Below are 27,815 nucleotides of genomic sequence, written 5' to 3' on the forward strand. Positions count from 1 at the left end.
AACTGCATCTGAATTTTCCTACGGTAAAAATCTCCAATGCACTTGCCTGTCACTTTAAAATTAAGTATTTTACATTAATTTTAATTTTACATTAAAATTAAGTGTTTCACATTATATTTTATAATATATTTTACAATATATTATAAAAATATATTTTACATTATATTTCCACTTAGGAGTAAAATCAAAGCTTTAAAGCTTTGTGTTATAAATGGCATCATGTTTGCAAATTTATTCAAGTCATAATAAAAGAATATCTTACAGCTTTAAAGTCTTATGTTAGACTATAATATTAAAACTGCACTGACAAGAAAAAAAAGCTTAAAAAGAACAGAAAAACTGTTAAACCAGGAGCACATACCTTAATAAAGTTTGCATTGATGTAATCTGAATCTTGTGGAGGAGTTTTTAAGGTCAGTTTAACTCTGCTGTGATCAACTAAAAAAAAAACAAACCAAAAAAAATTTTTGAACAAGGATTACAACACATGAAAATCAATACAGAATAGTAAATATAATATATGTAGTACAAAATATAATGTATATAATTCATTAAAGAACATTTTCCAAAGGTGAGTCACACAAGCAAGTCAATACATTTGATTCATGTAAAAATGAAAACCAGCTCAGGTAGTGAGTGACAAGCAGAGCAGCTCCTACTGCTCTGTGCCTCTGATGCTCAAGCTCACAGGGTATCACCTCCTGGAATTCCAAAAGCAATTCATCACAAAGAGGCAAGACACAATTAATCAGAAGCCATCAAAAGTGCAGTTACACAGCTTTAACAGAGATCCCAGTGGTCAGAATGAAGACACACTTAGGGAAAGCAGAAAGCACAAACACCAGTGCACAGTTAAGCAGCTGGCAGCTCTCAAAGCCTCTGCCAAGGAGGATTCCATCAGGTATCACAGCAGGAAGCAGGACCAGGGTTTACTGCTCAGGCACAGAATAACTGCTATACTCCCCAAATCCTGGGCTAGGCTCCTTGCTGGAGCACTTCTGAACCAGAAAACAGCAGATTCCTTCATTTAGGGCGTTTGGGACATGTCAAGTTTCTGCCTCAAACATTACTGACTGTCTCAGAGAAAGCTTCTGATAAAACCAGCAGCTCTTTGGAGATCAAAATCCTCAGCAATATAAAAATAGCCTTATTATTTGTTGACAGGATAAACGAAATATTTTGGGGTTTTTTTTGGCCTTAAAAAATTGCATATTTAATACAACAACTTGATTGTAAAAATGGTGTAGGTGGTTGGCAGGTTTGCCAGTCCTTCCAGCTCTTGTTGATAACAACACTTATCAGCTACAATATAAAAATTGTTCAGACTATCTTTACACTAGAGGTTCTTTCAGCTGAAAATGCATATCAAAAAGGAAATTATATTTAAATGGGGCAACAGAAGTATATGTAGAAACAGCAGCTGCTCAAGCAATTTGTTACTTTTTGCTCTCAGGGTCAATTCCTCAACCACAGAACAGCTGCTAAACCTTTGATTAGACCTAAATTCATAAAAAAGTCCAAGAACAAACATATTTCAAAAGAGAAAATACAGTTGGGTTTTTGTTTTGTCAAAACATCACTGATAATAAAACAAGGAATCATGCCTAGAAGAAGTAAATGCTGAGAATTATTTCTATACAGAAAGCTCTCCCAAAAAGCTTGCAAAATTGTGAAATTTTTCTGCCAGAATACCCATAACATGCAAAAAATCTGTTACCATGTAATGCTTCTTGAAAAAGCACAAGTGTAAATTAGGAGACTTTTGCATCACAAATCTAAAGACAACACTCTCATATAAAGGCCTAGAAAAACCCTTAAAACACATTGCACTGTTACACACTGACACAAACATTGTAAAAGCAAGAACATTCTCTAAGCATGAAATGGTGTCATGGACTTTATACTAAAAACTGCTTTTAAGTGGCAGAACAGACTAATTAAAGAAGCAGGCTAATGAGGGATCCTATCTTAGCACAGTAGATCCAAAATTCTGGATCAGTTTCCAAATGTCAACATCACCATCCTGTCTCTGTGTGCCACAGCTCATCTGCTACAGAGCTTAAGGTCTGGAATGGAATTTCCCCCAAAAAATCCACTGCAGTTCCCAGCTTCTGAAGATGAAGTGCTTGGATGTTGTTATATATTGTTATAAAGGCTCAGCTCACAATAACTAATTGGTTCCTCAGGTGACCAGTGAACACCATGCTGCATTTAGCTACCATTCAGGATGGCTCAGTAAACTGTAAGGGGAACATGCAGCCTACTGTGAAGCCAGTGTTGAGTTAGTGCTGAGGTACTGATCTCTCTGGTAACAATTTCTGATAAATACTAATCTCTGATTAAGTTATAAATGTATATAACTTCCTGGATTTACAAGAGATAGAGGCAAATTTACTTTGCCTTTCTCCTGCTTCTCATTTCAAGCTGGTCTCCCATCACTTCATTGCTGGAGACTTTGGATGTTTGAGACATTGACTTAAACTGAAAATACATCTTCAGTTTTCCTCAATATGTTTGAGGAAGCTTTGAAGTTCACTCATTTCTCCACTTTGAGCTTTATTCCCTCCCAGATCCCAGTGGCTCAGCTTTTATTTCCACAGGAATAAAACCACTGTCTCACCAGTTCAGCCTGGCTGCCACCAAGATTTCTCTGTATTGTTCACAATCTACCAAAATGCCAGGACACTGTTAACAAGATGACAATAACGACTTCCTCTCTCTTTTTCACTCTACCTACTAAACATTTCCTCCCAACTAATAAGCAGAGTAAAGTGTACCTGTTGCTGACCTTCTGGGACAAGAGGAGTGGCATTTGTCAGAAGACTGCCCTTTAATCTCACTGTCAGCTGTTCAGATCCAGAGGCACAGTGAGCTGTGCCTCAGGAGCTACACAAACTGAGGATGTAACAGACAGTCTTGTATTTCAGATCACTGATCTGTAATATCCACATGGTGGTGGGTTTAAAATCTAAATTGTGCTCTGACTTTTGCTTTCTGTGTCCACACATTAAAAAGAATTTCATTTAGACTCTAGCAAAATAGAAACCAAAGCTAATCCAGCACCGGAAGTTTTTCAACACCATCTGCAGGATACAAACAGGCAAAAAAGACCTATTTTACATAAAACAGGTTCATTAAGCCTCCTTAGAATTTCACCTAGAGTATATGCTGACATTTGCTTGTTTTCTACAATGAATAACATGTTCCTAAGGAAAACATACATTTAAGTATCTAGTAAAGTTCTCAGCTACTCTGAGCTAAAATGAAAGTGTCAGCTCGATACAGCTTCAGAACCAGAACACCTTTATCTTTGGGTTATATCTCTCCTGATAAAATATAAGAACATTCAGTCACTTTGCCTTCCAAGCTAAAAATAAAAATAAAAACATCTTTCAGCAAATTATCTCTAATTTTGCCTTTCAGCAATAACTAAAAAGTAAAATTCAAAATACATGGAGAATAACAAGTCCATTCCTTTGTCCTCTATCAACATGTAAATCAGACTTACATGGTAATATATCCTTGTATCTATTCTTTTTAACATTTTCTTCTTTTTCTCCAGTGGCTGTTGGGTAGATCTTCTCTGTTCTGTATTTTGTTGATAATCTTCTTAACCTCTGGAATAAAAGATTTAAATTGTTAAATTTCCAAGCCTCAAGATAAACATCACAAGGGATTAGTTTCATTGACGAAAACGATCACTTGGAAAAACAAATCTCTTCTCTCCTTTTATGATATTCACTACAATGAAGTTTAAACACCTTTAGTTTAGTATTTTACTTTAGTACTTTACTTTATTACTTTTAGCACATCAACAGGTAGCACATACCCAGGTTGATGCCAGCTCTATGTATGAGACATGGAATTTTGGAAAAGCCACTAGAGCACCAGCATGAACTATGGCCATATTTTACTTGGACAATACATTGCCCTGTTGAGTAACAATTTAATTAAGAATACCAGTGAGAACCAGAAATATATCAGGGTACCTGGAGGAAGAGCACAGCAAGGGCTGGCTCAGGAACAGCTGGTGCTTGGCTCTGAGGCACCAAGCTTCCAGCACTGACAACTGAACAGAAAGCAAAATCTTACATTTAACCAGTGCCAACTCCTAACACCCAGCTCCTGTGGAGATTCAAGCTCAAAGAAAGAAGGTCCCTGTCTCTCAGGCACAAGCTATTCACAATTAAGATGAGTGACAGGAGGTCTGATCTATTCACAACAGTATGTCAACTTTCCCCCTCCATCTATTTCAAATCCTAGAAGTGTGAGAGAGTCAAAATCTCTAATAATAAAAACCAGTCCCTGCCTTCCAGTAACCTAGAAAATAAAAAGAGCAATTCAGCTTTTATCATTCCAAACAAGTTAGGCCTTTGCAACCTTAAAACTGAGGAGTAAAAGTTCTCATTGAAAAAAATAAATACAAGAGGAGCCAGCAGTGCTTGTTGTGCAGACATTCAGATTTAAAAAGAACACCAAAAAACTAAGAAATTTAACTCTGGTGGTTGCAAACCCAGCCACTCTATCAACACTGACATGGTGGTGCTGCATAAGACTGCCAAAAGGAAGATTGAAAGTAGCTCCAAGCAAGTTTAGCATCTCCAGTGGAGGATGTTCTGCCCAGGTGGAAGGACAGACACTCTTCATGTTTCCCTCCCTCTATATTCAATTCATCACTGTACACCTGAAGACTCCAAAACATTCATGATTTGTGTTCTTTTGGAGAAGGGGGACAGTGGGAGAGGTTTTGTGCCAGTTAAAAATGTAAATCTTGTTTGTCACTGACTATGCAACAACCTACAGGCAGAAAGGTATCCTAACAAAGATGATCTGTCTGTAAGCCAGTTTTAGGAGCTTTAGAAGAATTCAAGAAGAAAACACCTGGGACACTCACTGCACACTTTAATTAAAAAAAATGTTTCGGCAATTCAAGCCTTCCAATAATTCCTCCTAATTTATTAAGCAATTGAGGTGACTAATTATGCATATTGGGCCCAAAATTGTCCTAGCCCCACCCTCAACCTGAAGAACATAATCACATAAAACTTAGCATCTCTCTTACAGAGAGAAAAACATTTTCATGAAATTTATATGGATATAGCAAAAAACAAAAAGCAAACTAACCTATGCAAGAGTCGATAAAACCTGTCATTAATTTAACTGAATACACATCTAATAAACCAGAAAGTGACATTTGCAGAGCAAAAAGAAATGATAAAGTAAAAATAAAAGGCAAAATAAGAAGCACCAGTTTTCAATTTTTTTCTCTTCTGCAAGGACTTAATCACAGATTCAATTACTGAACACTAAAAGAACACCAGAACTAGCCTGCAACTCTCTTTTTTTTTTTGAGTGAATTAAATGAATTTTCTTAAGAAATCTGCAATATTAACCAATGAAGCAAAACAATAAAAATCTGGAGATGTGGTAGTGTCTGACCACACAGTGACCAAGCTGCTAAATATTTAACCTCAAAGTATTGTGAGAGAGAGGTACAGGAAGATTCAATTCTTAAAAAGACACAAACAGTTCCTGAAGCCCTCATGGCAGACTACGCTCATCTTTGCAACACTAAAAATAAATTCACAGCATAACGTGAACACAGCAGGCAGAGAAAGCTGGTTTCTCACACAGCACACACAAAGAATGCCACTGCATGTAGGAGACTGCCCTACATAACACTGACCTTTCCTAAGTCAAAAAATATCACTTGTGCTAAGACTGAGCACACCCAGGAGTCTAGAAAAAGCCAAATGAATGCACATAATTTGGCTAAACCAGCTATGAACTGCAAGGCTGAGAAATACTTTGAAATAGGCTATGAATTTCCAATGAAGAGGGGGAAAAAAAGCAAAGACCAACAATGATATTTTCCAAGCACAGTCATTAATATGATATTGTGCATTGTTCCAACATGGTTGTGAGTCCTTTGGAGGGTTTTCCCCTCCATCTTACTGATTATTATAGGGCAAATGCCATGATTCTGCTTAAAAGAAGTTTACAGAAAAAGTACATCTAGAAACCATGACTAAAAGCAGAAATTATTTTACTTGAGAAAGAACACACTCAAGGGTATCAGGTTAGGTATCAAAAAGTAGGAAGATGATCCTTCTTGGGTAAGCCCATTTTAAAAGCACACAAGAAAAAAAGGCATGCACTTCCACCAACACAATTTGGACAAACTGTAAGCCAAAAAGGTTTGAGTGACTACTACCAACTTTCATTTTCTAGAAAACAATGCTATGAGAGAATCCAGCAGAGCCTTCTTCCCTACATGATTCAATCTCCCCTGCTCTGCAGTTTGCTAAACAGATCAGAAAGTAGGATTAGCTTAGCTCAGCTCCAAGGCAAAGCCTGGAAATGAAATACAGGTTGATTTTAGCACACATCTGTTCCTAACATACTTCAGGATCCATGCTTTTAATGCATGTTTGCCACTTGCTCTGTGACATAGGTAATAGAAGATACCTAAGTACAGTCCTGAGAGCAATCAAAATGAGTAAGGAGCATTCTTTACAATTTATAGTAGGATCTGCTACATAGAATAATACCTATTTCATGCTGTGGAAGAGGAAGAATCAATTAAAGAGTAAGGAAAGAATTTTTAAAACTGAGCTTTGAACAGAGTACCACAGGAATGGAAGAGAGCCAGACTCAGCAGAGGATTCTGCCCTACATGCAATAGAAAATTGCTGCAGAAGGCTATTGCAGTGTGTGCTGACAGCCTGCTGTGGGATGCAAAGGATCCAGTGCTGCCTAGGTTACAGCCCAGAGTGACCAGGAGGAGGAGAATGTACTCAGTAGCAGAATGGGGGTAATGACAGGGCAGGAGAGAAAAGAATTCTGTTCAGACTACACTAAGCTGACAGGACAGGCAGCAAGATCCATCTCAGCCCAGTTTCAAGCTAATTCTCAATAAACAACTCTCTAGAGTATAAGGCAAAACTCATTTGGGTTAAGTCAGCCAACTGCCCAAATGCTTCCCTGAAGACACTTGGGCACCAAAATGCTTCCATGAAGATACAAGAGCAGGGACATGGCAGGTCCAGCCTGGTGTCCCTGCAGACAATCCTGGGTGCCTCTGTGACACCCCCTGCTCTGTGGGGCTGCTGTCCTGGTACCACGGAAATCCTCACTGGCATGTCCTTTCAAGAGCAAACAAAATGCTCAAAGACAAGCATGATGAGCCAGAAATATGCACTTGAAGAGCTGCATTCACAAGGCCTTTAGTTCCAGTCATTAGCAAAGCTCAATTTTAATTCTGCTTATTCATTGCGTGACAGAAGTGGTTTGTGGGATGCTGACAAACACCACATGTGACAGTGAGGAGATGAGTCTTTGAAACAATTTAAGTTTCAGAAACACAATTCCAACTTCTACAGTGGTTTTACAATCTGTACTACAAATCTATATCAGTTTTTACAAAAAGACAAACCAGCTTTTCAAGATCAACTTGTGTAATCCTACCATATTAAGAAGAACTTTGTCCAATCAGTTCAGGAAATACAGATCTTTGACTTTCATTGTCAGTTCATTTATTTATTTAATACTTTAGAAAGCCTTTAAAGACACAATGCCTAATATCATAGAAGTGCTGTTTGTGGATTAAAGAAAGCATTTATAAAGCCTACTGAAATTTAAAGAACTCACTTCAGAAGCATAAGCTTTATTTAAGATATAAAAGTTCCTCTGACTCCTTTCTGGGCTTCTTTTCAAGGAGAACAAGACAAATATTTCACCAGAGTTTCTTATCTCAAGTCTTCAAACTGCCTCCCAAGCCTTGTCAGACATTTCTAATTGGCAAAACAAGTGATAACACAACAGAGATGTTCTCTTGACTCTCCTTTCTGACCATTCCTGATGAGCAGGACATACCAGAGTGCCAGAACTGAGGTGCTGCAGTGTCCCACAACACCCACTTGCCATGTGACAACAGGCCATAGAACCAGGCTCAGGAAGCTCCACACAGCCAGATGTGGCAGTGGTCTCCTGACATTGTGCCAATCACACAGGAACATAGTTTGTTCTGCAAAATTTGCCAAAGTGCATTAAGAAATACTCAAAGAAACAAGAAATTAAAGAAAAGCTTCCATTAAAATTACCTTAAAAATCAGAGCATAAAAGAAGATGCTAGGAAACACTTTAAAATGTTGTATTAATGCACTCACTCCATTAAATAAGACAGCTGTCTCTATCATAAGGTGGGCATTGCATTTTTCTTACTAACAGGAAGGGAAGAAAAAAACAAGAATTATGTGCAACTCTGGTCTCATTCAAATAATTTAGATAAAGCTCACCAGGGCAGAGTACATTCCCTAGTACTTATACAGTGAAAAAAATGTACCTGTATGGAGCAATGTGAACTAAATTACCACAAAAATTTCAAAATTACTATCTTCTGGTTATCTGTCAGATAACTCAGGTTTCAGGTTCTGTACCTATGAATGAAAAAATGTCAAACATGCCTTTGGCAACAGAGTTCATTGCAGACTTTGGTGTCAGTGCTCAAATGGGGCTCTGACTCCCTAAAACTGCTTTGCTTCCAGAAGTATTTCAAGTTCAATGCCTTGCAAATCCAGCTGGAGTTTTCCTGTACCACCTTCTCATCAGTGAGGTCTCTGTGAAACATCAAGACCAGCTGATGGTGGTAAACGCAGGTGGAGAATGGACTATTCAGGACAGCAGCTCCAAGTTGCAATAACAAAGAATAAATGAACACAGTGAACACCACTTTGTCTTAGGAGTACTTGTAAAATAGCATACACTTGTGACCCATGTCAATATTTCCCCCTTGATTCCTGTCAGCTTTCAAACAGCAATTGTTTGCAAGAGTTCCTAGCCCTCATGAAGGAGGGAAAAAGCCTTCCCAAACACTACCCAAACATAAACACTGAAAGGAGAATGATTTGGTTTTATAAAACTTCACTGTATCTTAACATTCACCAATGGCTTTGGCTGCAAAAAAACCAGGCTAGCACTGGACCTATCTCTGAAACAAAGCCCTGGAGGGAGATTGCAGGCTCAGCTGATAGAAGGAGAAGTTTTCACTGCCTTGGCACTCTCTTCTGGCAGCACCAACTAACCCTGGAGCTCCAGGTGCTCCAAGGGAATCTCTGCTGAAGTGATTAACACACAGGCCTGGTAACTACACTCCCTTGGGAGCTCTGTCCTCAACATTTCATAGCAGGACTCTGATGAGCTCAACAACCCCCACGGCATTCCAGGAAGCTTGTGGGAACCACATAGAGGAAAAATCCCTCCAAAATTACCCAGACAGCTAAAAACAGCATTATTTCAGTATTAGATTGTATAGTGTGTTCTATGCAGGTGTTGGACTTCAGTGAACCTTGTGAGTCCCTTCCAACTCAGGACATTTAATGATTTTACATTATCTTAACTCTGCTATTTTCTCAGGAAAGAGGTGAATTGTTACTACACTAATTGGAGATTTCTATCCCATAAAGAAGTATCAGCCAATGGAGACAATGCTGGTAGATCCTCATGCAGAGAAGGCAAAATGATAATCCTGCAAGCAGCCTGTTAAGGCACACATCCCACTGTCTCTGGTATCACATTAAAACCAGAATCAGGTAGGAAACTCCAACCAGCAGAATTACTCTCCAGAATTAGCTACTGTCAGAGTAAAACCAACATTTCCTATCTTTCCAAAGCTATATTTTCCCCAAGAAAAATGTTAGAGTTGGACACATCTCCCACGCTACCAATAAAGACAGCTTTACACAGACACTATCAAAATGTGGGATGACTGCTTCAAGTCTCCTTCCCTTTCTCTAATTTCTAAATGAAATATAAAATTTATAAATTAAATTTTATAATTAATATAAAACTATATTTATATTAGACTAGGATTAACATGCAAATAAACTAGCAGTACTATCAATCACAGTTAGTTTATGTTCAGCATTATAGTTAAGCCACACACCTACTGCCCATTTTACAGGGTTGGAGAAGACTAAGTAGATCTGTGGTTTGGCAACCAGCAAGGAAATAATTGAGCAAAACAGAACATTAAATTACTAAAGCATAATCTAGTTTTAGCTAGCAGGATGCTAATGTATGTTCTGAGGTATTTTAGAAAGTCGTGCAGCACACTCATTAAGAATTGAGATTATAATTTCCCATCTCTGAACCATACTGTTTCCCCAGCACGCTCACATTATTGCAGTGATTACTGTGAACATATTACAAGAAGTGAAAATGTGCTGGACAATGAAACAGTAGCAGTTCTTTATGGATGATGAGTGAAAGAGCATGAAAATTTTCTATTAGTATGAAAGCACACAATTAGAAGGTTGACGGCTTTGGACTCAAGTCTAGGAAATACCTTGATACAAAACCATAAAAGATTAACATTAGCACACACTATACAACTAGGAGGCTTCTTAAGTGTTAGAGTAATTGCAGAACAATTGTTGATTATTCAAAACAGAAATAAGCCTCAAATTTTTTTTGCAACAAGATGACTTTTTGTCTTCACAATATAAACTCAAACAGTCTATGGAAGCAAAGCAGTTGAGAAACAAAGAAATAAAACCCATAAGCCAGGGAATTCCTTTGTTTAAAATCATAATTTCCAAATTACTGGATTATTTTCCTGTTATTCCTTCAGTATTAGGCTTTATGCATGCTGGAAGCACAGGCATATTAAAAGTACCACATTTAATCTTTATTAATGTGACAGGAATTGGTTATAGGTCTAGGTAAACTTCTTTTCAAGAGTCACTCTGAATTATCCAGGAGAGGTCACCACACAAAAAGTCCACTCCATCTTTACAGTCTATCCCAGACTCTGATGCTGAAGTAAATCAAATTTTGGCATCCTGGATGTGCCACTACTCTGTGAGCGCAACATTGAGTGCAACATTTGAGTGAAAACTTTTATGGACCATGTCCTTCACCCAAAATAGAGATGAAGTAGATATTTGTCCTCCTCTCTGTTACACACACCAGATTTACTTCAAAACCCAAGAGCTCTGATGTAACAGGAACAGATACCAAAGTAACAATGTCCCAGGACCAACCCTTGGAAACCTAGAAGAAAGTATCTAAAGTTGAGTAGAGACTTTTTCCACAAAGAAACACCCCATAGGCAAGAGGTTTTATTCCAGGTCAATCAGACAGCTAAACAGAACAAAAGCCATATTTTTCATGGTCACAGGAGGGGCTGGACCAGTCACTATTTGTGACAGCTTTGTGGCTCTTCAGCTTCAGTGCTTGTGTCTCAACCAACACAGCATCCTGAAACACTCAAAAGCACCCTGTGAGAAGCATTCACAGGAAAACCTGCACAGCAAATACACGAGATACAATTCATATCAACAAACAGCATGAGGCTCTAAGTACTAGCTTCTATCCTTGAAGAATATTGAGGGTTTTTAACCATATAAATTCTCCCTGAAATATTTCATCATCTATCACTTCCTATTACTCCCCACAGTCTTTACCATTCCCTTGCCTGTGACTTCATAGTATGTGGCATGAAGCATTAAGATCCATGAAGAATGTATCTTGCTTTTGTTCCTGCTCAGCACCAAAGAAAAGGGGGGAACCAACCCAAATTCTCCTCCCTCTTCCTTCACAAGATGCAAAACCCTTCCTCTTTTCCCACGCCTTGGAACACATTTCCTTGAGGTCAGTGTTTGTTTTCCAAGCAATTCATACAAGGTGGGAGAAAAAAAAAAAAAAACAGCACTATGACTGAAACAGGAAACACTGAGCTTTCACTCCAACAGAAGTAAACTAGAATTTCCTACCTGTTAGTCCTCCACTACCAAAGCTGCCATAAATAAAGGCACAGAATAGTCTTAGAGCCTTATAAAAACCTTGTTTAAGCCTTTTAATAAATCTGCACACACTCCCTCAAAAAAGGTCTGCCATAGCAGTTATGTCCTGCCTTCCCCTAAAGAGTTTTAACAGCCATGTCTTGCAAATTTATCTGAAACACAGATCCTGCCCTGTAAGACTTCCACTGAGAATGATTTTAAGCTGAAAAGCTGGAGCCTAAAAACTGCTCTGGGTAAAAAACAGAGCTGTTTGTGCACTCAAGAAACACTGTAACTGCAATCTAGTTCTGAGCCCAAATTACCTTACTGAAACATCTCTAGAGCTCAGAGGAGCTGCTCCTTTCAGTGACATCCTTTGGAAAACAGCTGAATTGCTATTCAATGACATGTGTTTAGTGTTTAATATACAATTCAAATAAAAATATGCCAATTTTGTCTTTCACCAGAAGTCTTAACTACTTTTTCTTTGAAGCAACCTTGAACCTTGTAGACAAATATTTCACCAGAGTGAAATATTTTTTAATATTAATATTCACACAGTATTTTTAGAGACTTTCAGCAATTTAGGACCCCCACTATTTTGCAGATAAGACTAGGATACTGATAATACTGACAGTTATGCCAGTTCATGATTGGCAAATAAAACTGCCACTATTTAATAAATATTAAATAAAAATAAGAAAAATTTTGACAAACACTGAATCAGTACTTCTAATGTAGCAACTCGTACACAGGGAATATATAAGGGATTGTGAAAAAAAGATAAGACATCAAACAGAAAATACATTTTTACTATCTGGAGAAAACACGTTTACAACTATTTTCACCCGTTCTTTAAGGCTGTGTTTGGAAGCCAAGGAATGTGCTAGCCATAAAGAGGCCATTTATGATAGAGTTCAATAGCATTTCAAGAGCTAGAAAGAAGCAGCCTCATTAAAGTCACAAACTTGTACAAAGATTTCAACTGTAATAAACCTAGCTAATGACCAGCACAATATTTACAGAGAGACAAAGTAATTTTGTGTTGCAATCATTTACATTTGCAGTATCTGTCAATTTTTGCCTAACAAATTTGTCCCCAACAATTCAGAAGCACACACCTTCCAAGCATAATTCTGGTCTCAAAAACAGACAGGAGAGGGAATCCAATGGCCAACAAAATTCCCATAATTCTGGCAGAAAGAGCTATAAAGCAACTATTGAAATCAAACCAAAGCAGTAAAGGCTAATACAGAAACAATAAATTCATACAACAAGTTATTTCCATGCATGACTTTAGATTATTTCTCTCCATTAAAGTTCTTGTTTTAATGGCTGAACATTCAAGTAGAACTGCTAAATGTTCAAATGCTTGAACAATATGAACTTTGCTATTTAATTTGTTTCTGCTGAATTCAAGGAAAGCTCCTTAAATCTTTTTCACTCATGCTATATTGTATGCAATTGTCTCCTACCAAAAAAACCACAGGTATTTGCACAGTATTACCATTAAGAGTACATATTGTGGTATTAATATAGTGTTACAAGTCAAGGAGAATGTTTCTTACTTGCCTCATATTTTGTTCAATAAGCACTTCAAGAAAAGGAAAAGGCTGTGCTTCTCCAACACAATTATTTGTTTGACATACCATTAACACTTTGAATTCCATGGTAACCTTAACCCAGGTATTCCCAGGCCATGCCAACCCAAAAGGAAACAGTTTTCTCTGTGGCAGGCCTGTATCTTGACAAGATACAAAGACAAGAATACCTCAGTGAAGCCACCAGAAAGCAAATGAAAGTGATCTTTTAATCAAACAGTTTGAAGTTTAACTTTAAAAATCATTAAGATTTTTGAGGAAATTTTTAGTTCTGAAGACTCACAAAAACTTGTACCTAAAGGATAAAGTAAAAGATATTCATTGTCCATCCTCTTAAAACCACTATACTCTTCATACTTCTACAATAAAGCCTTTATATATTTTTTTTATTCTGTACATCAAAACCTCAGTTCAAATTTTAAATTCTTTTCCAAATAGTTTGTAAGATGCCTTTTTTACATTTATAATGCAATCATTTCTGTAATTTTTATATTTTGAAGAGCAAGGAAAAAATTACCTCATATGAAGTATAGGCTCAATCACCTAAAGGATTTTAAGTATTCCACAACTTAAATTTGCTACACAGCTAATGTGCAAAATACAGTCCTTCCTGCCAAATTTCAACAAATAGAAAGTTCCTCAATTCAACTGGTAGAATGAATCTGGTTCAGACAAGGGCCTTGTCAGTCAAGCTGCTGATAAATTTAAAATAAACCTCAGCTGCCATTGCTTTGAAAAGATGAATATTTAGAATCCAGAACGTACAAGTTGATAGTTTGTTTGGTAAACAATAGCACAGGGTTTTTATCTGATCCACAAACAACTTTATTCAACACCTCCCGGTTCTGGATGACAGATTTACTTCCAGGTATTTCAGAAACACACAGGAACACCTCCAGATCCTACTCAAGATCTTTATCTATAATTCTCGTCTATGTGGAATATGTGACTCTGCTTCCTTTCTTGGAAAAGGAAACTGTTCCAATCTGAGCCTCAAATAAATATTTGATATGTTGCCAATTCAAAAGGAGAGTATGTGAATTTCTACAGGAATTCAGTCCAGACTAGTCTCTTTAGTTTGTTTTCACAAGGAAAACTTTATAAAAAAAAATCATCTGACTGAAGGGATTTCACAAGCAGAGTTTCTCAAAAGAACTTCCCAGACCAAGCAGGCATTTTCCTTCATGACCTCTCCAGCAAAGCAGTGCACACTAACAAACATCTGATGACAAACCAGAAGACAGTAAGAGGTGAAGATGGGAATATAACATTAATCAAGTGAACCAATTTTCAGGGTAAAAGAAAAAAGAATAAACCTCAGAAGTGCTAAATAAAGTTGTAGGCTAGAAGTTATAATGAAGGAAACACAAATACATATCATAAATAACTAAGTAGCAACTCAAGAGTTATAGAAGTAACCAAGGGAAAAAGGCACAGAATAGTTACTGACAACCTGTATTCAGTAGTTAGTCCAGCATGCTGGTAAAGTACAGATGGGACAATACAAATTCTCAACAGACAACAGGACACAGAAAAAAAAGTTTTTCTTAATTAACATAACAGGTTAGTTAAAGGTGTGATTCTTCTGTTTTGATGGACTACGTTTTTAATTTTGTTTGTGGTCTGAAATTAGTAAAACTAATTCAACTTGAAATCAATGAAATTTCCCTCTTAGGACAGAAGCATTCATAATCTACTATTGCTTGCATTGCCTAAATGCACACAAAAAGTGTTAATAGCTTTTACATTTGTTTCCTGCTAACTCATATAAAACATTCTTTTTTATGGCAATGGTTTTGGTTGTGATAGTCTGGTTTAATTTGGAGATACTTTCAAAGTGACCAAATAATGCTAGCAAATATTAGCATCTTTCAGGGAAAAAAATAAATTTATGTTTACTCTGGATAAGGAAGCAATATTTTCCTTTTAAAAACAATCCCTGAACATTTAAGTCTAACACTCTCATCCTAAGAAATGTCAGGCTATACTTTCTATGACCCTTGTACCATTAAAGGGGCCTGAAAGACTTTTCTTTGATTTTAAGTCCTAATTTAAGTTCCTTGAAATTGTCTCATTGTAACCACATTTACAAAGTTACCAGATGGTAAAGAAACCCAAACCCAGTCCATTACTGTTTAATGAGTACTAGTGCAGAATAGTTGAAACACTTGAGAGATCAAACAATAATCTGCAGCAATACTTAAGCATGACATCTCCTGCTGTCAAGCTTTAAGCAGTGTTTATTTTCTCTGATAAAGAAATGTGGATTTTATTACTTCAGAAACAAAATGTCTATTTTTGTCTTTAAAGAAATACAAACATTTTGATGAATATTTTCAATAAGTTTGATTTCTAAGCACTGTTCTCTGCTTAGGAACATTCCTGGAAAATCTGTGGTTTTGTTAAATCTTCTGCTACTTGGTTCCCAGTTATACTAACATGGACAAGCTGCAAGGCAGCTATTAGGCAATTATTAGGCTTCAAGTTTCATAGAAAGAACAGGCACAGAACTGGAGAAAACTCAGAGGCACTGTGTGTGTCAGAGGGGAGAAGCTGGAACACCTGCTGGGAGTTGGGGTTGTTCAGCCTGGAGAGGAGAAGGCTGCAAGGAGACCTTAGAGCAGCCAGCAGCAGGGATGGAGAGGGACATGTCCTGGTTCCAAGGACATGCAGCCACAGCACATGGGCAATGGATTCAAACTCAGAGGTCAGGTTTAGATATAAGGTAATATATTTCCTCTTCCTTATATATTTCTATAAGGAAGATATATCCCTTCCTAAGATGTTAGGAAGAAATGCTTTACTATGAGGGTGGTGAGACACTGGAACAGGTTGCCCATAGAAGCTGTGGGTGCCCCATCCTTGGAAGTGTTCAGGGCCAGGCTGGGGAGGATTTTGAGCAGGATGTCTCTGCCCATGGCAGGGCCATTGAATTAGATTATCTTTAAGATCCCATCCAATCCAAACCACTCAATGATTTTATGATCTATCTCTTGCTGTGCTCCAAAGATATCTTATGTTCTTCACAGGCTGGGAGGACAACTACCAATGTTCTAACTTGAATAATTTTATTACAAACAACTGAGTCTCATATGCTGGTGACCTGAAGGAACAAAAAAACCCAAAACCTAACAACAAAACACAACTACTTTAACTGCACAGACATCTCTCCTTAAACTCCAGAAGTTACATAAAAATTGACTGGGCTTTGCCTTTTTTTCCTTTTTCCTAACAACCCCAAGGATCTAAATGAAAGAACAATTAAGTTTAAAAGAAAGACAGCCACTAAGCAGCTGGCTTAGCAGGAGAGCTGTCAGTGGATGGGTTCCACTGACAGCTCTCCTGCCCTGTGTCAGTGGAACCCATCCACTAGATGTCAGTGTCCTCCTGGGCAGAGGAAAACCTTGGCTCCCAATGGAAAGAGGGCAGCTGGCAGTCCCTGGTTATCAGGCCAACTGTACAGGAGGAAATTCTTACAAAGCATCCCTGGGCCACAGCAGGAGCAGCCACTAACAGCAGCATTTGTGGGTAAGAGACAGAACAAATATAGCACCAACACAAAGCTCGGCCAATAGAGTTGAGAACCTCATGACTAAGAACTCTTTTGTGAAACATTACTGACAGTTTTCAGGATGCTGAACATGAGTGTTAAAAAACCTGAAAGATAAAGTTATTTCTGTTTCCTACTTCTTTAAATACTCCAAAACACCAACCAGTGGTTTTGGACCAAAAAAAAAGCAACCAAACCACAAGAATGGGTTCCACCTCTACTAAAATATATGTCAGGCTTAAAGAAGCTTAGACTTGGAAGCAATAGTGTAAATTATTACAGCACAGTGTGAAATCCCCTGAGACAGGCATGAAACACCACACCCTAAATAAAGGGCAGAGCCAAAGTCAAAGTTCAGGCACATTAAGTGACTGCTGTCAGAAGAAATGGGTAGAACTTTCTATTCACCTGCACTACATCTAGATATCAAGGCAAACTAAGTTTTGAATAGAATATTTCAGTTGGAAGAGACCTAAAATTATCATCTAGTCCAGCTGCCTGATCTCTTCTACAGTGTCTAAATTTAAGTCTAAAAGGAGAATACTGATATAAAAGGAATTTTGAACTTGACTGCAGGACTGTGTTTGCAAACCAATGACAACTCTACAACTTCAGTTGGGCTGATGGGCAGGGGTATGGCAGAGGGGAAGCAGCATCATGCATTACAAAAGGAGACAGACAAACAAGGAAGGTGAGAGAAAACAAGCCATGTTTTTATGCTATATTTTAATGCACCCAGGATTGTAAGAAACCTATACAAGGAAATTATAAATTATCACTGTAGTGGTAGCACACACAAGAAACCTCCTGGTTCTCCTGGAGGAGACTGGGAAGGATATGAAGTTGAAAAAAACAAAAAAAAAAAAAAAGAAACTAAGTATTTCAGAGGGTTATGAAGTACAGATTTCTTTCTTTTTGAAGATACTGGATCAGTTTGCCAGACCATCTTTCAATCCCCCAGCAAGAAAAACACCTTGAAGCCAATCTGAACGAGCACAGGACCTGGCTAAAGACACATGCTGAAGAACCACTTATAGTTACTGCACACTTACATATGTAATGCTTGCCAGACAGGAAAAGGCTAAAAAAAATTCACCACAACTTTTTCTCTTAGAGAAAAAAAAAAAAAAAAGAAAATGGGGGAAGTTGAATGAAAGGAAATTATACAGAACCAAAAGAGTGAAACACTAGCAAGCAGTCCAGGGCCTGCTGAAACCTGCCAGGTATCAGTACCTGCCACTGTCCTGACCAGGGCTGGGCTCTGTTCCTGTGCCCATCCACCTGCTGCTACCATGGACACAGCCTGAGCTTCTACTCAGAATCTGCCATTGAGAAACACTGGGAGGATGGCTCCATTTCATTCCTGACATTCCCATAGTATCCTACAGTCACAATAAAGTATTAGACTAGGTGCATATTTGATTTGACACATGACACTATTTTAATACGATGAAGAACCTGAAAAGTATCCTAAAATTTATCTCATCTTCCTCCCTCATTACTAAGATACCTATTGCACTATGTACACCAGACTGCATTGCACTCCCTGGAAAGGATTAAAAAAAAATCCAATTAATGTTATTATTTTCTCCCAACCACTACAACTGCAGTTATGATCACTTGAACTGTTCATTTTTATCTAACCAAGTTATTTTTAAGTGACTGTCTGTCTTCTACTCAGATACTATTTGCCCATGAAGTCTAGGACAATTTTACCCTTTTGCTCTTATGCTGCAAATCCAAAGAAATCTCAAGAAAATTGCCCTCAATACAGAAATAACTCCAGCTTTTATTTCCCATGTGCATGTATGCCCTACAATAACACTGTGCTTGGTAGTCCATCTCTTTCCAAGATAATTGTTTTGATAATCTTAATGAACAAGCAGTACTTGAGAACAGCAAAAAAAGGCAACCAGGGGAACATCCTGGCCAAATTCCAACCCTTCAGCACTTCCTGTAAGCCTTATTTAGATCATGTCTTCATCCACCTTGCTGACACTATTGGTTGGTCACACACATCTGTGGATTTATCTACTCATCTTCTTTCCCAATTATGAATATACCTATTGTACCATGTGTAGCAGATTCTAATTCCAACAGCACTAAAAAAACCCCAGACACCTCACACCTCCCCGCCAAAAAACTCAAAATGTTTAGAACATTTTGAGATCCTTTCCAGGCAGCATAAGACAATCCCATTCATATTATTCAATTGTACCAAACACCACAACTATTAATATTCAATATATTCAACTAATTTACTGTGTTCAAGTAACAAGCCCAACATCTCAGCACAAGCAGCCTTTACAAAGGAATACTCCTTTCATGGTTTATTGATTCTGATTTCATTATTATTAATTATGTACCTAAATGTTTAGCTACCACCCAAACCCTGTGAATTACAAATGCTAAAGGGTTAGTGAGACTGAATGGAAACCACAGGTTTCTTATTCTAAGAAATCCTTAAAAAAAGGAAAAAGCAGCTAAAGTAGATTCTAGGCTTTTCTACCTTGTAGAAAATGGCAAGTTACCACCTTGGATACAATTCTAAGGCATACTTTAGATTTTAAAGAAGTTTCCCTCTAGCTAAAACCACAGATGCACAAACCGCTATTTATCTGCTTCCTTCCATCCTATATTGCAGAAGCTGACAAATGGAATACAGGAAAGACAGGTTTTGATGGTCTACATGATTATAAGATAAGGAGAGAGTGGTTTTTTTCTTTATAACTTTGGGATTCTTTAAGTTTGGTATGAGCTATGCTTCATTAATGCAAGTCTGTTCAGTTTCTGGTACAATGAACTAACACAAGGACAGGGTTTCACTCCCACCCTACAGACATGGGTCAGCTGGTTTGTCTTTCTGCACCAGAGGCAATAGTTAATACTAATGACAACAGCTAATCATATATTGAGATTTTCTCTAACTGTTGCATTGAGTTGTAACAATATTTCACAGTTGTATTACACTATTTCACTTCTTAGCTTTTTACTCCAGTTCGTCACTTTAATCTTATTTCCTAAACCACCAATCTCCTTTATTGTCATTCCTTCCTCATCTCAGAGCAAATGTTGTCTGTACAGGAACTTGCTAGGGACACTGCCTGCAGCCCACACTTGCCCATCTAGGAACAGGAAAGCTGCTCTTTTCTTGGCTTACACCTAAATTAAAAAAAAATTCTGAGCTGTGGTCCAATTCACATTCTAATTCTGGAAAACCAGAACTATTTCAGCAAAGCCACAGAATTAGCAATGTGACTTGGTGAGACACTGTCAGAGGACTCTGGAAGAGCAGCAGCCACTGGATTGGCATCACAAAGCCCCAGTGCCTGCAGAGACCAGAGCCAGGCCTTGTTTGAATGCAAAATGCTGGTGACAGCTCCTGGCACAAGCAGAACTTCTTCCACATTTTCACTGTCTCTTTCACCTCAGTACATTGCTCAACACACATTAGTCATGGAGAGAGCAGCAGGCTGCCAACCTGCACACAAATAAGCCACGAACACCTTTCCTGCTTCAGGTCACTAAAATGCAAAGCAACTTCCACAAACTCCTCATTTTGAACAGCTTCTTCCGAACCTTTACTCTTCTCTGCTGCCTTCTCCATCAAAATGCTGTTTTACCTCCATGAAGAAACATACGCATCATAGCATTTTACTACTAAACTTACATTTCTATTATTTGTAAGTGTAATTAAGTGCCATTTCTCCAATCTCCAAATTTGTGAAACTGCTAGTCACAGCTCTTCAGAAAGACAAAATACATAGATAAAATACAGGAAAGGAAGAAAGTTGCATTACCAAAATTATTTCCTCCAATCTATCAGAGCCACTCTTGGGAAAAGTTAAATAAGGAAGAAAGGAATTTAAAATTTCACAAAGATAGCAAATATTAAACCAAAGTGGGACATTAAAAAAAAAGAAAAAAGGCAACTGGGAAAAATGAGGCTACATAGCACTACGCAGCTTAAAAGGAACAAGTAGCATTGCTGCTAACAGCCACCAAAACTATATGACTTGCTCTTCAGTGTAGAAATAGATGTCCCTTTAGTCAGAAAAAATCCAAACTTGTAAATTCCTGCAGATGTTGAGGATTGCCTATAGCAGGGTTTCTACCTAGAAAACAGGCTATGGATGTTGCATGAAATTTGGACTGGGGAGAAACAATGACCCTTTCCAAATACCAGAATTCCCTACAATTACTACTAAGAGAATTATTTAAGCACAGTTAAATAGGACGCAAAATTTCTCAATCTTATTTTCCCTTAATGGAAGTGGCAGCATTCCAAACCAGATCCATACCTTTAAAAGACCTCAATCCATTTTCAGCACATCAGTTAAATCCAACCTCAACTTCTGTATCTGCTACTGCAGTTTGACTTAAAAGAACAGTAGCATTTTTCTAAAGCAATGCCCTCTTTAATCCTTCCATTGTGACTTCCCTTAAAGGCTACCTTCTTCTCATTCTCATTTCTAGCATTGTGCATCAGTATTCCACTGGGCACCCAGAACAGCTATTAATGCTAATAAGCCCAGACAGGAATACACATTTGTTCTAAAGTCACAGTAACTGCATGACAAGTAATAGGATGAGACATACAGGATTGCTAAGTCCTGGCTTTAAAATGCAAAATACAGAAACACATACTCTACAGCCAAAGCAAATTAATTCACAGGAGCAGTGAAGTATCACAATGTCTTATCAGGATGCAAGTGCTCCTTACAGCAGCATTCTGGTGAACAGCAGAGGATGTGAGCGTGCTGAAGTGCACCACTTACTAGAGGATTGCATCCTGGCCCCAGTGCAAGCCTCACTGCTGTTCCTCTGAATGCTGACTGCATTCCTTGTATTTATTTCTGAATACTCAAATTAGGCTTTGGTCTCCATGAATCTCTGTAATAACCAAGTTTTGACAACAGCTCAACACTACAGAGGCTCTTTTGAGGAAAGGGATCCATAAGCAATATTACCTGGTCCAATACAAACCCTGAAATGTTATTCCTGGTGAAATGAACAAATCACAACAGGAAAATTCATAAGGGACACTGCATGAACATTCTCACAAAGACCATTTAAACCAGACAATGGTTAAATCTCATTGTCCACAGTCATTAAAAAACCAGTGACTATCAGAGCCAGGTAACATTCATAAATGTAACTTGCTCTTTAAGAGGATAACAAGGTCAATAAAATGTGTGGCTAAGCTACTCTGCTCTGAATTTAAAACCAAGATCCAAATAGACCAGCCAGCTCTACTATGACCATTGAATCAAGAAAACAGACAAAACACCCACACATATACTTTCTTATAATCCAACAGTAATCATGCAATACTCACAAGCTTAAAAGGGTACCAAACTATACTATAGATAATAATTTACCTTCAGTTCATCAAATCCAAGACAACCTGCATGAAGCTAAAGCTTGTTCTGAAGAGCTTCTAGTCTAGGAGTCAGGCAAAGTTGAAGAAGTGTATGAAACTTATTCACATGGTTTTCCACTCATCATGCAATGGCTTCTATCATCCACAACCAGAAAAAAACCAAAGGTTTTAAAAAAATAAGGAAATCATTTTAGCAGCTCAGGGATAAGTTAGCACAAACAGAAATGGAAAAAAAAATTAGTAAAATCCAATCACAACATAAAGAGAGGAGAATAATTAAAACATTCAAGACAGATCAGAGTTGATATGGCTCAAAAATGCATGTTGCAATTTGCATAAGGTCTGACAGAAGTACTGTGCCCAGTGGAAAACTACACACTTCATAGGATGATTCAACAACTAGCTGACATAAATACAGAATTCCTGAAGGATATTTTGTTTATATAATGTCCAGAAGCTAGATCCAATAAGCTAAAGACAAGTCAAAGACAAGAGTATGAGTACAAGAGGAAGCTCACATGAGCAAGCATTTCTGTCTTGTCTTCTACAAAAATCCTTCCCCCATGACCTTCGAGATAACATCCGGAAGCAAGTCAGACAACTTTGTGCAAAATGTTTTGTGAATTTTAAGGGTTTTTCAAGCCTAGCTGGTAAATTAAAAGATTTTAGGTACTTTTCACACAATATGACAATCCTATATCCACTAACCTACCAACCACAGGAAGGAGAGAAGGTGGGATCTCCATCCAAAGAGATCTGCAGCTCAGGCAGATGACGTTGGTAAGCTGCTGTGGTGAGTTAACCCTGGCTGGTGCCCACCAAAGCCACTCTACCCCTGTCCTCTGCCACTGGACAGGGGAGAGAAAAATATAACAAAAGGCTCATGAGTTGAGATAAGGACAGGGAGAGGTCACTCACTGACAGCCAACATGGCAAAACAGAATTGACTTTGAATTACCTGAATTTATTGCCAACAAATAATGAAAGGTAAAACAAATATTAAAAACAAGCAAAACAAACCAAAATCTTCCTCCAACCCTCCCTCCTTCCCGGGCTCTACATCCTCCTCCCAAGCACAGCAGGGAGATGGGGAATGGGAGTGAGTCAGTTCATTACATGTTTTTCTTCTGCCACTGCTCAGGGAGATGAGTCCCTCTCCTGCTCCAGCAGGAGACAGTTCTCCAGAAACTTCTCCAGCGTGACCCTCTCAGCTGTCACCAATAAACACCAGATTCCAGTACCACACTAAACAGAACCTGTTAGCAGGGGAAGGAGGGGCAAAACAACCCCAAGATAATAAGTAAATATTGTCTGCTTTGTTAACATGTTTCTTATTCAGATGTTCCATGCAAACTATTTCATCTACACTATCAGTACACAATATGGAAAGTCCTGACTTCAGCATCAAGTTCCGGGGGTGTTAAAGTGGTAAGTAATACAACAGCCCCATAAAAAACAAACCACATGGCACTCAAAGAATAGAAGAAACTAATTTTTGCATTTACTTAAAAAAGCCAATTCCAGTGCCTCCCTGACATGCCCTACAAGATCCTCTACCTAGCAAAAAATCACGGTTTGAGTTTTAGCTCAAAACTTACTTAGAAATAGAAATAAATAAGTCTCTAGAAATAAATAAATTCTTTACCTACTTATATACCTTCACCGAATTCCCTTGTTACTTCACTGTTGCTTTTCTCACTTCTAAACATATCCTGACCTCAGATACAATTTATATATCTGGAAGTTACCTTTCTCCGTAAGAACTAAAGACATCAAAATTGAGATTTTTTTATACCCACATACTTTCACTGGATGATCATATCATCTTACTGTATCAGAGAGAATATTTTTTCTATGAATCCAGGAAGGGAAGCCCATTATGTATGCTGTAAGGCTGGAGAAACAGGATGCTGGCCTCATTTTCACAGGATCACCAATTTAAACAGTGCTAATGCTTTCTAAATTGCCATGCCAGAAAGACATGTTGCTAAAGCTTTGCACCAAAAGTACTGCAGTGTTTGATCATGTATAAGGTACAAATTCAAACTCACGTTCAGGATATCAGAATTAGTTATGGAATTAGCTAGCATTTTAGAAAGAAATATTCTTTCCCTTTAGGAAATCACACTGATTTATGGCAACAGCTTGCTGACTTTGGGATACATACTTGTTTCTTTCAGTGTTACTGGTCTCTCATTTAAATCATTTATCGAGAGGCTCTAGATTTCTGTAATTTGTAAAAAAGACAACTAGGCTTCTCTGCCACAGTTTTACCTGCTCTTTTCAGAACAACAGAAATAGGAAGTTGACATCTCAGATAACTTGCAAGCTGCATTGGTTGCATTTGCAACCACAAAAGGGAAAAGAAATGAAAGCTCTCATTTCATCATCTTAGTCAAAATATTAAGAAAATAGATGGTACCAGTTAAAGAAGCAACTGTAGCAGGGTTATTACAGAATGCCAGGGCAATTTCCACAGCAGTTCTGTAGAATAGCCTCTGGAAAAGTTCTTCTGTTTATAAGGAAAATATAAAAGGTTGTGATAGGGTTTAACCTGCAGCTTAACAACAACTTCTTCCAGAACACTCAGTTTGAAAAGCAGACTCCTGTCCAAAGCTTTAAGTGCCTGTGTAGCACTCGATGCAATTCTGTAGCAAAGAGCTATTAAAGGAAAGAACATATATTCCTCCCTTCTGGCCTAGTCTTCATGAAGTAGAAATAACAGAAAAATAAAGCATCTATAAAACACCATATTTCTTTACTAAAGTAAATTCCAGTGTGTGCCTACAGTACTTTCCAAATCCTTTCTACCTGCCTAAAACCAGACATTTTTCTCCATTAACATTTTCATACAGTCCCCTATATGTCCATTAACATCACAGTTCTGTTTATGCAATCTCAAAGAAAATGAGTTAAAATTGATTTTACAGTCTAATTTGGTCATAATAAAAATCCACACAGTTTTGTGTAACCACCTAAACTACTAAACTTGACATCTTAGAAGTAACTGTTGAATACTTAGAGTTATCTGGGGACATTCTCATTATCTAAGAGATTATTTCCTTCCTTTAGCAGCTTGTGCAATAGGGGTGCTGCCCTATAGACAATTTATAATTAATTCAACTCTGCAGGAATTCTTAGTTTTCTTGAAGCAGTTCAACTAACCTACATATATCCTTCCCTCCAGAACAGTGTTTCCTTTTCTAGCTTTATTTTGAGCTAAATGTTCCCCCTGAGTATTCCTGCTGGACAACTGTATTCATTTCAATTAAAAATTACCTATTGGCTAAAATAATCAGAGTATACAAGAGGGAGTAAATAATAATGAAAGCATTCTAGTTGCAATCCTGCTTCCCATGTATGAAGGTAAAGATTCAAGTAGAAAATATAGGAAGAATTAAAACTTATTTTCTACACATGTAAAAACAGTAAAACAAGAGCTGCAAACATGCAGGACGTGATACATTTACCACTGAGACATCTCCATGATTAATTTTACTGTCACAGAGCAGCCAGTCATCAGTTTCCAACCCAGCCTACCCACAGACTGAGAGCAGTGCACTGTTCCTCACTTGTTCTTCTGTCTGTCCTGCTTTTTAGATTAATTGATCAGTTTTGTGCAGTGAAACAACTAGACAACTAATCCAATAAGAACCTTTGTCTAAGTAGGAAGCTATATCCAAGTACCACATGTGCTACCCTCACACTTGAGGAAAAAAAGACACTGTTCCATCCCAGGGTTATGCATTACAGAGTCAAACATAATCAAATAAGAAGTGAAACATTTAGGACAGAGTAGAACACTATTCAGGCTTCTCAAGAGCAGTGCAGTTCCCACAGCAATCAGTCATTTTAACAGGATGCATAATCTACACTGACAAGTCCTCTGAACACTTGGACAGGAAACCCATGAAACATCCTTTCAGTTTGGAACCAAGTTGTTCAAAGATAGCTGTGTCCTCCAAGAACTACCAGGAGAATAAAAAAATGCCATACTCTCATAAGGGAAGACAAAATGTATTTTAAAATGTAATCAACAATGGAAAACAATATGAAAATTCTGGAACAGGCCCCTGAGATTCTCAAATGTGACAAATAGCTGAAAATCATGCCAGTAAGTCCAGGAAAAATGTGCATGAACCAGAACCTAGAACTAGTCTAGCTCAGCACAAGAAATTAATTTCTCATCCATGATATTGACCCTAAAGCAAATAAGAAGATAGCAAGGACAGCAACACCAGCAGAGGTGCTGAGTGCTCAATCTCAATAAAAGCAGGACCATAAGACATCACTCATCACCACATTCCTTTCAGCCTCTCTTTGGCCGTATTAGCTGCCCAGAGGGACGAGCCTTGCCAGCTGAAAGATGGTCATTTACCTCTCCAGACCCCCAAAAACCCCACTCTTCCACTGATCCACATAAAAGCTGTTCTTCTAGTGGTCAAAAGGGTCCAAAACATCTGTGTGTTTTCAGAAGAAAAACAAAAAGCAGATGTCATCCACATGAGGCAGCAAGAATAAAGACAGCAGGACAAATGCAGCAAGATGGAAAATTGTTTAAGAGGACACCACTCTACTCTGACCTTAGAAAAACAAACTCAGCTACACCTTACGAGACTACATAAAAAGGAAGTTAATGCCAAAAAGTTTGTTTTAAAATTACAACTTCAGTGTCATAACTAAATGAAAGAGGTTAAAGTAGTACATACATTCTTTAAAGCAATATGGTTTTAACTAAGCTAACTTCCCCTTAGAGGGTGGTGCTTTCCAAACCATGACTTTAGACACCAAAAATCATAGCAAAGATCAGGCAATTAAAACAAATAAATTTCAATAATGTTTAGGAATCAAGGCCTGCTCTCCAACATGTAAAACATGAAGCATATAGACCTTCTGCCAAAAAGGAAGGAACACAAGTTAGATGGATACCTTCATGTGTTAAGATTTCTCCAAATCACAGCAAATAGCACAATCCAACCAATCCATACAGCACTTAAAACTTTCAGTCTGCTCATTCTGTTGCCCTTGGCCCATTCCTAACACTAGGCAACTCAACTCTTTCTGCAGAACTAAGGGAGCTCAGAAGTAAAATTAATATAGAAAATGAACTTTCAGAAGCATTAGGGTAGGATTTCCTTCAAAATTATTGATGCTTCCTTACAGAAACCTGAATGAATGAATGCAACACATTTCTTTATTTGCTTTGTTCCTAATGACATGCGTAGCCCATGAGGCAACATCATTCATAGCTTCAGTCATCTTGTAATAGGCAGATATTTTCCCCCATTGAAATAACTGCCTTGCTACTTTTAAGAGCTGATAACTAAATTCTTCTAGGTTTTACTTTCACAAGACACTTCCATTAGGACAATATTGTCTTGAAGTCTTCTCATAAATTAACACCAATAAAATTGCCTTTTAAAGAAATTAAAAGTATTGGCTTGTAGGAGGACAAATAGGAGCAAAAATTAGGTCAGCTAAACTAGGTCATCCATTTA

General features: G+C 37.8%; 1 protein-coding gene across 8 annotated transcripts in view; it reads right to left on the minus strand.

Annotated features, from left to right (window-relative positions):
• Window positions 1-27,815, minus strand: part of PTPN12 (protein tyrosine phosphatase non-receptor type 12) — a 69,679-nt gene that overhangs the window by 34,424 nt on the left and 7,440 nt on the right. For all 8 annotated transcript variants that reach the window (XR_009418468.1, XR_009418467.1, XM_059471891.1 and 5 more), the window contains exons 2-3: window positions 3,509-3,617; window positions 362-438 (exon numbers count right to left, since the gene is read on the minus strand). Coding sequence is in view for 6 of the 8 variants with exons in the window: in XM_059471891.1 (XP_059327874.1) it covers window positions 362-438; window positions 3,509-3,617 (186 nt within the window). In the remaining 2 variants the exon portion in view is untranslated. The remainder of the gene's footprint in view (window positions 1-361; window positions 439-3,508; window positions 3,618-27,815) is intronic.

Source organism: Ammospiza nelsoni, chromosome 5, assembly GCF_027579445.1.
Source record: "Ammospiza nelsoni isolate bAmmNel1 chromosome 5, bAmmNel1.pri, whole genome shotgun sequence".
Lineage (NCBI taxonomy): Eukaryota > Metazoa > Chordata > Aves > Passeriformes > Passerellidae > Ammospiza > Ammospiza nelsoni.